Source organism: Eretmochelys imbricata, chromosome 2 (genome assembly GCF_965152235.1).
Source record: "Eretmochelys imbricata isolate rEreImb1 chromosome 2, rEreImb1.hap1, whole genome shotgun sequence".
Lineage (NCBI taxonomy): Eukaryota > Metazoa > Chordata > Testudines > Cheloniidae > Eretmochelys > Eretmochelys imbricata.
In genome coordinates this window covers 75,428,544-75,444,828 of record NC_135573.1, presented here as the reverse complement: position 1 = coordinate 75,444,828, position 16,285 = coordinate 75,428,544, and the positions used below count along the sequence as shown (strand labels likewise).

Below are 16,285 nucleotides of genomic sequence, written 5' to 3'. Positions count from 1 at the left end.
AGTCTCTCCTATAGTGATATTTTTATTTTGTAATCCAACAAATATGCTTAAAGTGCAGTTCTACCTAAAAATAAATTTCTATAAATATCATGGTTTTAAGTTAAGTCTGATGTCAGACATGACCTGAAATCTACAGGACTCATCATCTGAATATCTGCTGACAAAAACCATAGCTCTGCCACTTACTTGGCTCCTAACCAAATCAGCCACATTGAGTTCTGTTGAAGGGATGGGCCTGAAACCAAAAACAACTCTTCAAGTGGCTCCACAGATGAAGATGTCTGTAGCTTAAAGCGACCTATTTTTAAACCAAAAATTGCCTGTTCTGGTTATGAAAGTGGATATCATGGCTTCTGGAGGTAGTAACCCACTCTTTCTCCCCTGTATATCAGTTGGGTATAAATTCCTTCCTCCTCTCTCTTTCTCTCTCTAATCTGTATGATGAAATCATTAAACAGCTGGGATTTATACAGGCAAATTTTACAACCTTTTAAAATTTACTTGGACAGTAAGATATAAGTCAGGTTTGATAACTGAATATGTTTACATTGGTGGACAAGAATAATGTGTCCATTATAACTTTTGGACATGTATTATGCGGTTTTTCATTTCTGCTACTTAATTTGTCCTCTTTCTGAGCTTCTCAAGTAGTTGTTTTTTATGACTAACTGTTGAACTTTAGAACACTGATATAAAAGAAAATTTAAAAAGCAATTACTTTTTTTAATGCTATTGGCTCAATTTTTTAGTTATTGTTCCTTCACATTGCCTTTCAGAGGACCTTAAGCCATATGCTTCCTGGACCCATAATGATGTCTCCTCTTCTGGGACCCTGGCAAGATCTCTGGCACTGAAGATCCCTCTACATTTCCTTTTTCTTATCCTTGTGCATGAGGACAGCTGAGAACAGTACTAATGTATTGTCAAAGTGAAGACCCACTTGAGATTTTGGAAACAATGCTGGAGTTAAGCCCACATCAATATCTTCATGCTGCTTCTTTGGAGCCAGGAAAGATCCTGGTACTGTACTGAAGGAGTTCCTGCACCAGCTTGTTCCAACAAACAAGGCTCTTCTATGTCAAAAAAGTGTCTGTCATTGACACATCAGTAAGGATTAGCTTTGCACTAGGTTTCTTCAGCACCTGGGAAGTCCTCATTATGAACAAAGGGACAGCACCAATAGGATTTTTACAAGTCAGTGCTGGCCCTAGCACCAATGAGCTGTCAGCACAACTAAGCTCACATCTCAGAACTGGCATTTTTCATGATAAAGTGACCTCAGTTCCAATCACATACTTAGGAACTACAGGCAGTGAACCCAACCCTGTACAGATTTCTTCCATGCACAGGTTGTTGCTGATTTGCCTGGCTTTGAAATAAACGACCACCTGCCTTTCACAGCTATAGACAGTGGATCCAAACGTAGTTTCAAAGGCCAAACTAATAAGGCCTCCATGTTGAGAAAGGTTTGGTGCCTCCATTGCATATCACTCTAGGCCCAAAGGTTGAAGACTCTGCACAGTGAGCAGTCATATGGACTCTTTCCCCCAGGGACAATAAACAGTGGCTGCATGAGTCTGCTTCAGGGAACACGGAAGAGCACAACACATCACTTAAATCTGTGTGTTATCCAGATTCTTGGAAGCTGGATTGGCCACAACTAACCAGTGGTAGGCCTTTCAATTCAAATATTAAAATAAAGTGTGCAACAGTGCAGAGTTCCCAAAATATGCTAAATAAAGTAGAAAAAGGAGAAAACAAGAAAAATAAGGAGAATTTTAAGGTAAAACAGAAATCGCTCCAGGTACAGAAGAAAAAACACAATACCTCTCAGCTTCCAGCGTTCACTGGTTCAACACGGCACTGATGCAGCTCCATTGAGCATGCATTTCTTTCCAGAAGGTTTGAAAAGGTCAGCAGTACCAGGTGGGAATATGCAGCAGTCCCATGAAGTACTGTAAGAGGCTATATTATTACTCCTCATAAACAAAGTTACATTACTGTATCACAATAATGAACAAATTCCATTATATCAAACATATTTTCAATTTACTCAAAATAAATACTTTTACTTGTGCTATTACAGGAAACCTTAACGTACAAACACACAAAATATTCAGAATTTCATGTACTTTTCAGTTTAAAATATATTTGTTTTATTTATTTGGTTGTTTATAAATATTCAAAACTCACTTTGTTGTTCCAAGATTTAGCATCTTCCTGTATCTCTTCTTTTTGCTTTACTAACTCTTCAAGATGTCTTTCTTCCTTAATAATCTTCTCCTCTGTTTCTTTTAACTTGATACACAATTCAGTCCAAAGAAATTCTGAGTGTTTTAAATCATTCCTAATAGAAACACGAGAATAATCTCATTCATTCATTTGGAAGTGTTCCAACATCACCTGTCTCCATAAAGGAGAATGTAAAGCAGATTTGAATCAGTAAAGATTTATTTTGGTTCTCTCTGTTGCCTAAGTCACTCAAATACTTATATATGAATGGATTTTGAAATATCTACCCTGACATCATCATCTGCCAGAAGCTCGGGCTGGAAAACCCAGGATGGTTCACTTGAAACTGCCCTGTTCTATTCATTCCCTCTGAAGCATCTGGCACTGGGCACTGTCAGATGACCAGGTACTGGGCTAGAGGGACCATTAGTCTGACACAGTATGATTGTTTTTTGTTCTTATTCCAGTATGTCTTTAAAGTTATTCATTTATACTTAAAGATTCAAAACATAGAGAATCCCTCTAGGCAAAACCTTATGTTACAAAAAAGACACACGGACAGGAATAGTCATTCTATTCAGCACAGTTCTTTTCTCAGCCATTTAAAGAAACCATAATCAAACACATACCTAGCTAGATTACTTACTAAAGTTCTAAGACTCCATTCCTGGTCTATCCCCAGCAAAAGCAGCATACAGACAGACACAGACCCTTTGTTTCTCTCCCTCCTCCCAGCTTTTGAAAGTATCTTGTCTTCTCATTGGTCATTTTGGTCAGGTGCCAGCGAGGTTACCTTTAGCTTCTTAACCCTTTACAGGTGAGAGGATTTTTCCTCTGGCCAGGAGGGATTTTAAAGGGGTTTACCCTTCCCTTTACATTTATGACAGTATGTCTGCAATCTGCCTTCTACTCAGAAACAAGACACACGTGATGAGCCTCCCACAAAGGTACTATGCATAACCATATGAAAACACTACTCGCCTTGTGCAGTAACTGCAGTTCTTCGAGATGTGCGCCACTATGAGTACTCCGTTCTACATGTCTTTACATCCCTGCACCTCAGATTGGAGATTTTTGGTAGATGTTTGGCCCGCACATGAGCTCTCCCTATCTCGCACTGCATTCTGTTTCTATATAGCACTGTACAGGCAAACTTCCCTCTGTTTCTTCTCTATCACAGAGCTCATATATAAAAGCTCCGAAGTAGAGGGGAGGAGGATAGGTAGCGGAGCACCCATAGGGGAACACATCTCGAAGAACTGCAGTTACTGCACAAGATAAGTAACCTCTTCTTCTCTGAGTAGTGTCCTTATCATAGAATCATAGAATATCAGGGTTGGAAGGGACCTCAGGAGGTCATCTAGTCCAACCTCCTGCTCAAAAGCAGGACCCATCCCCAATTAAATCATCCCAGCCAGGGCTTTGTCAAGCCTGACCTTAAAAACTTCTAAGGAAGGAGATTCCACCACCTCCCTAGGTAACGCATTCCAGTGTTTCACCACCCTCCTAGTGAAAAAGTTTTTCCTAATATCCAACCTAAACCTCCCCCACTGCAACTTGAGACCATTACTCCTTTTCCTGTCCTCTTCCACCACTGAGAATAGTCTAGAACCATCCTCTCTGGAACCACCTCTCAGGTAGTTGAAAGCAGCTATCAAATCCCCCCTCATTCTTCTCTTCCGCAGACTAAACAATCCCAGTTCCCTCAGCCTCTCCTCATAAGTCATGTGTTCCAGACCCCTAATCATTTTTGTTGCCCTTCGCTGGACTCTTTTCAATTTATCCACATCCTTCTTGTAGTGTGGGGCCCAAAACTGGACACAGTACTCCAGATGAGGCCTCACCAATGTCAAATAGAGGGGGACGATCACGTCCCTCGATCTGCTCGCTATGCCCCTACTTATACATCCCAAAATGCCATTGGCCTTCTTGGCAACAAGGGCACACTGCTGACTCATATCCAGCTTCTCGTCCACTGTCACCCCTAGGTCCTTTTCCGCAGAACTGCTGCCTAGCCATTTGGTCCCTAGTCTGTAGCTGTGCTCCCTCTAAGTGACTCTATAGCAGTGCCCCTGCTGGAAGGATGGGGCTTCGGAGCAGAGTACAGTATGGATGACAATACTGTCAAGCCAAATATCACATCTGATGCGAAAGCAAGGGTGATTGAATAATGTTCTGCAAATGTCTGAACAGATGCCCAAGCTGCTGCGCTGCATATTTTTGTGACCAGAGGAAGGCCATGGAAGTGGACAGAGAGCCTGTAGAATGCGTTCAGGCTCCCGAAGGGTTGTAGCAGTTGCAAAAGCAGTTGGCAATGCAGTGCAATATCCATCTAGAAAGTCTTTGCTTAGAGACTGGGGATCCCTTAGATCTGTCTGCAATGGAGAGGAATAGTCTTGGAGATTTTCTGAAAGGTTTGGTCCTTTCAAAGTAAAAGGCTAACACTCTTCTGATGTCAAGTGTGCAGAGTGTTGCCTCCCTTTTATCCTGGTGCAATTTGGGAAAGAATGCTGGAAGGTGAATAGGTTGATTTATGTGGAAGACTGCAAGTATTTTTGGAAGGAATTTGAGGTGTGATCACAATGTGACATTATTTTTGAAGAAAATCTTAAAGGGGGAGAGGGTACGCCATTAGGGCCCCTATCTCTCCCACTCTCTGAGCACGTAATGGCCACTAGGAACATGGTTTTCATGTAGAGGTGTAGGAGTGAGTAAGTTGCCATTGGTTCAATGGGAAACTTTGTAAGACAGCTCAAGATCTGGTTATGGTCCAATGATGGTATAGGATCTCTGATTTGGGGTAGAGGTTTCTCATGCCTTTAAGAAATCTTTTTGTTGTAGGATGAGCGAACACCGAATGACCCTCTATCTTCTGGTGGAATGGTTGTGAGGTGTACCTTCACTGAGCTTTGAGATAGCCCAGATTTCTTTAATTCTAGGAAGTAAAGAGGAGGATGCAGAGGTAATTTGTCTTGCATCACACCAGAGTTGGAACCTCTTCCATTTTTGAATGGATGTTTGATGAGTTATTTTCCTGCTATGTAACAGTACTTCCTTCAAATCCTCAGAACAGTACCTTTTAAAACTTTGGAACCATTGAGGAGCCACACTTTGAGCCAGAGAGTTTGTAGATTTGGGTGATGACTCTAGACTGCATCTTGAGAAAGAAGATGAGGAATGGAGTGGACAGACCACCACCTGAAAAAGGTATGAAAACCATATCTGTGTTGGCCATGTTAGAACTAGAACAACAACACTGGCCTTTTCTGCTTTAGCTTGAGTATCACCTTGGATATTACTGGAATCGGTGGAAATGCATATAAGAGATGTCTGTTCCACCAGAACACACAAGCCTCTCCATCACGACATGGTAATGATCCTCGGAAGATCATTAGGAAGAGAGAAAACTTCTGAAATCATTACTGGATCTAGCTCCTTGTCAGAATACGAATCCAATCACGAAACAATGGGTAATATAACCAAACCTGGAATTTGAAGAAGGCGTAATGGTGAAATAGTCTTTCTTGGAGAACTGGTGGAAGTAGTCTCTGGAGACCTATCCAGCACAATGTCTCATCTCATTTGGTTGGGAGAAGAAGAATGAAAGAGATGTACCTTTTCATTAATCTAATTGGAGAACCAGTCAGATCTGTTACGTGTTGCAGATCCACATGAACCTGTGTCATAACTGTAATGGTAGGAAGTAGGAAAGATGAAATAATTGGTTAAGCTGGCTTCTTCTTTGGCTTTATCACCTTAGAACAATTTGGAGATTTTATGTCCTCAGGTCTCAGATCCGTAGCAGGATCCAATGAATTACCAAAGATGTGTTTTAATTTGATGTTTCTTTTCCTTGAAAGCATATTGCTTAGTTCTGGCACGTTATCTGAAGCCTTGGGTTCCTTAGCCAGAACTATCTCAGATGCAGGCTGTATCTTGGCGCTGAAACACTGGATTTAGCTACCAAAATCTCAGTTGGCTTGGAACCAGAGCTCCATGCAAGACCAAACCCTTTACCCTGGTTCTCTTTCGGGAGCCAAAAGTACTCAAAGCCACCTTGGATCCCTTATTTTTTCTTTCAGATCTCTTTGAAGCCTCCAATCCTAGAGGTTGGGCAGACATGGCCTCTTGAGGGCCTGAAGTATATTTTCTCTCTCCTTACTGGCCCAAGTAGTGAACATGCTAAAAACAGCACAATATGAAGGCGAACGTCTTTTCCCATGGCATTTAAGTAACCTGACACACATGCATTAGATGCCAGTAAGACTGCAGGACATGATGCACATCTTTTAAAATCATGCTTCATTGTCTTTGGATCTGCAATCAATGCCAGTACCATACCGACGAAGTGGGTATTCACCCACGAAAGTTTATGCTCCAACACGTCTGTTAGTCTATAAGGTGCCACAGGACCCTTTGCCGCTTTTGTAAATATTTTAAGTTAAATACTAATACTATGAACTATAAATCTAGCTAGCTAATCTTATCTAACAACTAATGTAGAGTTAGTAGGCATTCAAAGCTGTGGCTTCAAGAGATCTAGAAAGGTCCACATCCGTCTGACTGCTGTGGGTGAAAGTAACTAAGGTGGCAGCCCTTTTTATAGCCATGCCCTCAGAATATGCTTGAATGCTGAGGGGAGCAATAGGAGGTGTGGGTGAGCACTTTAACAGGTGGTACGATCAGAAGGTTCCACCATCCAAACTGCACTGGTCAGCACATTCCCAGTGTGAGAATATGCAGAGGACACTCAAACAAGAACAGAATTTAAAACAGACATTTTCTGAATGCAAATATACTGTGCTTCTATGGTCATTATACTTATAAACTGTCAAAATATTAAAGATCATCAGAATATTTTAACAACATTTTAAAAGGCTCTTACTGGTACTGCTTCAACACTATCTCAGCATATTTAATTTTCTCAGCCATAGATTTTCTCTCCTTTTCAGCTTCTTCAGTGACTTGTTTTAAAATCTGCTGGATTCTCAGAACTTCCCGATAAACATCATAATATAATTTTGATGCCTGAAAAAGGAAAACAAATATTCTATAAACTGTTTTCATTATGAAATGTATATAATATTCTAAACACAACTGTTCTCATTCAGTAATCTTCTGACTCACTTATTACTATTTGAAAGTTCGAATGTAGTGCTTTGGGATGTCACAATATTTAGCAATAAATAAAGCACAGAATACCAAATAAGCAATCAGAGTAGAAGACAATGACAAAGCATGTATAGAATCTGATGATATCAAAAAGCCAGTGTTAACAAGAGGGCTTTCATTTTGTTATAACATTTAGAAGTTATTGTGAAAAGATGGCCACTTGCATAGGAAGACAGAGACCAATGGAGCAGAACACAAAATCTTGGAAGAAGCCACTGAGTCTGTACTCAGCAACCTGACAGAATTATTACTTAAAGGCTCCTGAGGGGCTGTACAAGGCTGACATTCACTTAAGAAACAGAGAGGCCTGAGACAATGATGGAGATTTTCAAAGGCACAAATGAGATTTAAGCACCACATTCTCATTGGCTTTCAATAGGAGTTTGGTACATAACTTCCCCCTCTGCCTTCCAAAATCTCCTCCAACAGTTATAGAAATCAGTGATTCACATAATAGAACAAAAATAGGAGTATATTTTAACCTAACGCCCTTATTAACTGCTCAGTCTTTTTCTTTGGGAAATAAAAACAACAACAACAACTATATACTCAATATTATCTAATTATTTTTAATTAAAGAGAAAATCAAGTGCCTGCTACAAGTTCCCAAGGCAATGAGGAGGATAAAACCAATAAAATTGGTGGAACCAGTTAATCCAAGCATCTGAATTAGAGCACAATTTAAATGTTGAATATTTTTTGTTTTAATATCTAATAACTTTTTAAAGAGGAAATATGTGAATGAGTTACCACAAGAAATGACCTATATTCTTATTATGCAATGTAGTGTTACACTACTTCTATGATGAGATTTTGCATTATTTCATTTAGTAATGGAAAGAAAAAAAAATCAGTACTGGAAAAAGTACTAATTTAAAATTGCTTTGGTAAAAGTCTATTTCATGAATTGTATTTCAGATCATTTTGAAATTTTCACTGCACCAAATATATCCCAAGGCAACAAGAAGAATGGAAATAAAAAAATAAGTAGAAGAAAAAGTTAACAGCCTGACCTTTAATTAGCCACTATTTTGAAAATACCCTATCTGCTGATATAACAAAAATGTTAGTCTTTAAAAATAGAACATCTACTAAACTCACAGTCAGATACAACCTATGTACTTATCAACAAATATCACCCAGGCTTTATAAAAGAATTTAGAAGAGAGGAGTTTGCAGGAGTACCAGTAGTTATTCAGGTGTATGTGTATACACACACACACACACACACACATAAAGTGATGATATACTTGTTAATGTTGATTTTTATTTTAAAAGAAAGAAAATAGATCAATAGCAAATTTGTTTACAATCATCATGCTATTTGTAAAGCTCTCTCATATGCATTTTTCCCCTTTTATTACGACACATTTGTGTATTTTGATATGTAATTATTGACTCCTCAATTAAAAATGAGCAGAATTTTAAAAAATATTAACAGGGTTTATTAACAACAACATTGAAGGTTATTCTAAGCCCAATGTTTTATTCTACAACAGAGACAATCTTTAGGAGAAGTTGTTAATAGTGATCACAAAAAAGTTCAATCTCTGGATTTCGTATCAAAATTTACAATATGCAAAATAAATATTACTGTAAGTAGATCTGGTAGCTACACCTGCAATTAAGGTTTCCTAACACTTTTCATCATAAGACCCTATTTTCAGCTGCTCATAATTTTGCCAGACTTTAACTGGACTGAAATTTTTCATGCTGGGCATTAGCTGCTTCAGTGAATGAGACTAGAGAAAAATACATTGCTTTTCCCATGTGTGATTGTGGTCTTCAGGGTCCAATACAAACTACAGTGCAGACTCAGGTAGGGTGCAAAAGTCCAGAGAGTTTACTGAAGCAGTTTCCCACAGCCCACCTTGACAGGGGTTCACTGCAGAAGTCTCATTAGGCCCCACAGGTATGTTCCAGGCAGCACAGACAGCCCAATAATCTATAGGCCCCTATCTATCTATCTATTTATCCCAGACAGCCCAACAGTCCCTTTTGTCGTAAAGCAAAGAATTAGTGCCAAAAACAGACTCAACAGTCCTATGTCGGGCTCACCTTCCTCTGGAGAGCTCTGGCTGTGCAGAGGTTCTGGGCTGGTCCTTTCCTCAGGGAGCAAAGGATAAGAGATTTACTCTCCTCCCTGAGCATCCCACTAGTGAGCTGTCCTCATCCCCTCTTACCTTCCCTTTCATTACCTGACAGCAAGAGTAGGTGTAGCTGGGCAGGGTTGAGTGTGCCTGCAGCAGCTCATTAACCTTTGCTGGTGCAGTGTGAGATTGGTATACCTCATCACACCACGTAAAAAAAAAAAAATCTTACAACCTTTTCTTTGTTTTGGGGCAGGGCCTTGAAATTTGACAGGGAGATATGCCTTTTGCTGTTCCTGTGAAAATCCTCCATATTTGGCCAACTTTATAAGCCTCTGAAAATTAAAATTCACACATGCTCAGTAGAAGTTTATTAGAATTCGACAGCATTATTCTCCAAAGATTCTGTCCACACTGAGCATGCTGCATCCCCATACAGCTCCAATATGATGACTGTGCTTAGCATGCTCCATCTGCAGAGAGCGACATAGTACTGCCTTGAATAATAGTTAGTCCTGCCTTGAGTGCAGGGGACTGAACTAGATGACCTCTTGAGGTCCCTTCCAGTTCTATGATTCTATGCTCCATTCTGGGGCTGGGAAGGATTATCCCTCTCAACTGCTCCTCCCAGCTGCTGTGGCACTTGGCATAGGTACTGAGACGAGGGAGACTCTGTCATGTGTTCTTAATGTTTGTGCTGGTGGTGGTGCCCAGGCAGCAAAGAAGAAGAGGAAGAAGCTGTCTGACTCAAATGGTTGAGAAGAAGAGGGAGGATAGGGGAAGGAGCTGAAGGATTATGGAACACAATTGTGAAGCTTCATTAAGTCACAGGCTGACATATCTAAATCCATGTTTAATGGTTATGTTATAACCTAGGATCTCCAGAGATGCTATAAATTACTGTTGTTCCATCTGAATGTCCCATTCTCCACTTCAGTGGTGCTCCTTGCTGGTATAGGGGTCCACCTGCATGGGTGTCAATGCTGTAAGGCTTAAGGCAGTAATATGAGTGTTAACTAATTCCTCTCTGAATAATTTCTCTAACATATTCACAACATTTGAAATAGCTAACATAAAGCTAAGGAAACTTTTCCCACCCATATTAGAAGATTTTTCATTGACATTAAAAGGTAAAGCTATCTCTTGCAAGTCCAGTGACTTTAGTAATTCAGGAGTTGGGCTTTATATATCATGAGCTATCTGCAAACAGCACAAAATAAGTCGTAAAATTCTCTGCAGAAGCTCACTAATATGAGGTCTTCTTGGAATTCTAATGCACAGGCACTTATGGCAACTATGGAAATAGAAAAGGGCTAAACTTTTTCACATGGATTTTTATGGAGAAAAAATATCAGTACTATTCACACATCCAACAGTGGAACAACAACTAAAATTTGGAAACTGGAAAACATTGAAAGATAATTAACTAGATAAGCTTAATGATTAAAGAGAAAATTACTGAAACACTGACTGCAGACAAACACAGGATGATAGTATAAAATGTTTTGTTGCATTTTCCAGGTAAATATGTTTCCACTGTTTCTGGAACTTCATAAATTTGTTTTTAATCATATTAATACTGCAAGTACCATTAAACATTTGAGAAAGAGCCACATCTTTAGATGTAAAATCAGTAGCCTGAATTCCTCTGTATCACATTTAAAAGAAGTAATTACAAAGGTATACTCCAATATGTTGTAATGCTAAAAATAAACAATTTTTATAAACTTTTCTTTTTGGGTTACAAAATGTGAAGAATGAACACTATTAGTTATAGATGCATTTTACAAAAACTATTGATAAGGATCACTAAGGCACATTAGAACTAATGTAAGCAGAAAACTCCTGTATTTAGTGCACCTCCAAGGTTCCCATCCTTTGCATGCAGTATATGGAACAGCACTTTGGCATTGGCAACAGATGGCAATTCTAGAAGTGCATGCCCCTAATTAGCAGAAAGATTTTAGTAAAAATATCCCTACATCATTACTATTTACCTTTCCATGTGCCAGCAATACAGCCTTCATAGCGTCACCCTCAAGATTCAGCTTTTCTTCCAGCAGAGGGCTGTATTTCTTCACAAAGTCTATATCCTCCTGAATCCTTCCATTAACTGCCTCTGTCTTAAGTATTTGGACTTTTACCTGTTGTAGCTGACGATTTGCACAGTCAAAATGCCACTGTAGTTCTGAGAAATCTTGAGTACAAATCTCATGTTCTGTTAAAAAAAATAGTGAGCCAAGTAGTATAAAAACATGAACATTTGAGTAACATTACACATATTTAATGAGCTTATAAAATATGTTGCTAAAATAATTGCAAATATTTTATAAACAGTTTGCTGTAAACCCTACTTTTTAAGGGTCAATAAGGGAACATGCATTACAAAACACATTACTAAAAGTTTTATTAAATGAAGAGCTGTTCAAATATGTTGCTTAATAATACCCAGTACATTACACTAGCAATCCTGTAAACTGAAAAGTGGTTTACAAGGAAGGAAAAGTGAATAAGAGAGCAGGTCTTGTTTGTCTGGAGCTCACTGCCTAGTCTAAGAATTTTTGACAGCTTTGAGAGTCTCTCTTATTGTACACTTTGGCTAAGCATTAGTTACATATATCCTTAAATCCAAAATTAGATATATTGGGGAAAGCCATGTGACTAGTTTTCAATGTATCTACTTGTAGTAGGCAAGTGGGAGACACCACAGATTTGGTTTATTTAACATCCTACACATATGCACATCATGTGTCACTTGAAAGCTTATTACGTCTACTTTTAGCTAAAGTATGATGTGGAGCTGTCAAGTGATCTCAATACCATAGAAACAGGGATAAACAATGACATCAACAAGTTAAAAATTTAATGACCACTTTGAAATATTTGCATTCATTTTGGGTTAATGACTGTTTCAAGACATAAAATTGGATTTATTTGTGACCTCAAAACATCACAACAACAATCTAAAGGGTAAAACAAAATCTTCTAATAAACTTGTACAGGTATCATTGAAATGTAACAGCACTGGTGACATTTCCAATCATCATCATCATCATCTTTTCCATCATTATGATCTCTGTTAAGAACACATGGGTTACCACAGTCTTCATTGCCTTGGCACGTACACCGTTCTGTGCAGGGAAGATCGTTCTGACTACAGGCACAGTTGACTGGGCAGTTACCATTACTTATATAGGCAGAAATAAGGTCTTGTAGAAGCTCAGATGCCACTAGGCCATTGAAGAATACAAAAGTAGTTCATCATGCACATTTTTCCATCCAGGTTGCAATGGGTAAACCAGATATTGGCTTACTATGTGCAAAGACATCCACATCTTTGTTTGCCAACCTTCTTTTCTGACAAATCTTAAAAACTGTCCCCACTTCTTGTTAGGCCTCTTCTTTCTCTCATAGCTTTTACATATTCACTCAGGGCATGTCTTGTGAGGGCTCATCTGACAGATGCTGGCTTCTTTCTTGTCAGTCCTACAATCCCACTGCTGCCCTTTCAGTCTTTGATTATCGTTTTCTCTGTTCCCACACCACCCCAAATTCCAGTGAAAGAACAAGTTGTCTGATGCACAGCAAATTTCCCAGCTTCAAAGGCACTCTGTACTTTTTCATGGACATTTTACATATTAAGATTGTAGCTTGGTAGCTACCTGGCATAGCTGGGCCAATTTGCAGTAAAGAAGTATGCAAGCATGGCATGCTGTGTGTGTAGGTGAAGTTTCCAATCACCCTCTTGCTCTGCATGGATATTTAGAATACCTACATAAAGTAGACAAAATGATCCCAGAACTTGAATGTAGGAGACTGGCCATACCCCCATGTCCAAAATTCCACCAATAATGCTGAGTTACAGCATACTCAAACTCTTTAATGACATGTTGTGAGAACACAGCGTTAGCCAACATTTGCCAGACAAATGCTGGATCTACACAACTATCTCCTCCCTGCTCACACCATTTAACAAATGAATAAAGTTTCAGATTACTTAGGGCCTCAGATACTAGAGTCAAGCCACACGGAGCATGGCTGAATTGCATTCCAGTAAGCACTGGATCTGCAGTACAAGCTGCATACCCATCTGAGTCAACAAGTAGGTCTAGCAAGCCAGTATTTCCTCAGATTTCCCAATACATGCAAAAAACACCATAAGTTGTGAAAGCCACCCAGGTGAATGACACTGGTACCAAGTTCCTTTTGGAGCGTCCTTTTCACTTGCTGAGCAACAGCACATAGCTGCTGATCCATTGTCTGAACAGCATGCTGCTGTCCAAGAGCTGCTGACATTTCCTTACATTTCAACATTATAATACAGATGGTGGCCATGGCAGGTGGCTTGGCATCCACAATAGATGCATATGCAACTGCTGTGTAGGTGCTCTTCTTTGTTGCAAGCTTGTGGTTGAAACCAGTCCAAAATGGAATTGCCTGAGTATGAACAAAATCAACTTCATTTGGTATTGATAGGACATCACAAGCTAGAAGTCTTAAAAGACTCCAGGAGAGATCTCAGATAGTGTTCATTTGTAGGTGACAAGAGTTTATTTTCTCAAGTACTTTCTCATGGCAAGTCATTTCTGGTTTTCCAAAGGCTGTGCACTGCATAAGAGATTCTGATTGCCCAGGAAGAGTAAGTGACTTTTCTTTCCCACACTTCAGTGATATTTCTTGTGATGCTGGATTATTTGCAGGCTGTTCTCGAAATTCCACTCTAGCCATGGAATGGAAGGTATTCTTTCCATCAATGATCTCTTTGCAGATGTCTATATTATCATCTCCTTCATGGATGAGATTTTCACAAGCATGAAGTGGTACAATTCTATTTGGAATGAACATACCTCCCTGAAGACTGTCTACTTCAGACTTTGCAGCATTAGTGATGTACTGCCACAGCTCATCATAGTTGATTCAGAATCCATGAAGGTGTAGTATGTCAATTAAATTGAGAGACCTAAACTCATGGTGTAGCTGTACAGAAAGGCTTATGTGCAGTGGTGTGATAATATTGGAACTGTTAAATTTCATTCACTCTGTAACTGAGAGGCACCTTCTTTGAATGTCTTCTGAAGGATAATACTCATTGCTGGTTGAATTATATGCTTCTTTATCAACCGAAGGACAAACTCCTGCACAAACTGAGGTACAAAAGTAGCTGACCTCTGTAAAATACAATCACCTAGTTTTGGATAACAATCTGAGGCTTTCATTTTGTCTATTTCAGTCCAAAGAATTGAAGTGGCATTATACAAAACCACGAGTTCATTTGAAAGCTGTTCATCAGGCTTACTGGCCAGAAGAACATCCACAGAATATTTGGATGCCTTAAATTCCTGCTTCAGATTACTAGCAGCTTAGAAAGTATCAGCTAATATGATTATGCTGCTGTCATAAATATAAAGGGAAGGGTAACCACCTTTCTGTATACAGTGCTATAAAATCCCTCCTGTCCAGAGACAAAATCCTTTCACCTGTAAAGGGTTAAGGTAACCTTGCTGGCACCTGACCCAAAATGACCAACGAGGGGACAAGATACTTTCAAATCTGGAGTGGGGGGAAAAGGTTTTTGTCTGTCTGTGAGATACCTCTGCCGGGAACAGATCAAGGATGCAAGCTCTCCAACTCCTGTAGAGTTAGTAAGTAATCTAGCTAGAAAATATGTTTGGTTTTCTTTGTTTTTTGGCTTGTAAATTCACTGTGCTGGAGGAAATGTGCATTCCTGGTTTTGTGTCTTTTTGTAACTTAAGGTTTTGCCTAGAGGGATTCTCTATGTTTTGAGTCTCACTGCCTGTAAGATTATCTTCCATTCTAATCTTACAGAGATGTGCTCTTATCTTTTTTGTTCTTCTAATAAAGTTCTGATTTTTAAGAATCTGATTGGGTTTTTGGGTCTTAAAAATCCAAGGGGTTTGTGCTCATCTTGTTTATTCTCAACCCTCCCCAGGAAAGGGTGTGTAAGAGCTTGGGGGATATTTTGGGGAAATAGGAACTCCAAGTGGTCCTTTTCCCTGGTTCTTTGTTGAAGCACTTGGTGATGGCAGCGTTTTACCTAATCCAAGGGCAAAGACTTTGTGCCTTGGGGAATTTTTAACCTAAACTGGTAGAAATAAGCTTAGGGGGTCTTTCATGCAGGTCCCCATATCTGTACCCTAGAGTTCAGAGTGGGGAAGGAACCTTGACAGCGGCACAGAACAATGGTAGATTTGCCTTGGCCATGCTGTCCATGCAATGAAATTGCAGAACCATAGCGTTATTCTAATCTTGCCTGTAATTTGCTACTGGAATAGCTTCCCGTCTCTACAACTTAGGGAAATAGGGCTTTATATCTTTGTAGCAGCTTGGACAGGAGAAGAGCCTTCTTATTGTACAAAAGATCATTGTCTCTCTCTCCAATAAATGGACACAAATCAGATGTCAAGAATAACAACATTCATAAACCAGTCGGAGAACACTTCAATCTCTCTGGTCACTCTATTAAAGACCTAAAAGTCGCAATATTACAACAAAAAGACTTCAAAAACAGACTCCAATGAGAGACTGCTGAATTGGAATTAATTTGCAAACTGGATACAATTAACTTAGGCTTGAATAAAGACTGGGAGTGGGTGGGTCATTACACAAAGTAAAACTATTTTCCCATGTTTATTTCTTCCCCCCCCCCCACTGTTCCTCAGACATTCTTGTCAGCTGCTGGAAATGGCCCACCTTGATTATCACTACAAAAGTTTTTTTCCCCCTTCCCCCGCTCTCCTGCTGGTATTAGCTCATCTTAAGTGATCACTCTC

General features: G+C 39.4%; 1 protein-coding gene across 1 annotated transcript in view; it reads right to left on the bottom strand.

Annotated features, from left to right (window-relative positions):
• Positions 1-16,285, bottom strand: part of CCDC178 (coiled-coil domain containing 178) — a 368,653-nt gene that overhangs the window by 289,586 nt on the left and 62,782 nt on the right. The window contains 3 exon segments of the mRNA XM_077809023.1: positions 2,194-2,347; positions 7,118-7,260; positions 11,492-11,712. Of these exon segments, the coding sequence (XP_077665149.1) occupies positions 2,194-2,347; positions 7,118-7,260; positions 11,492-11,712 (518 nt within the window).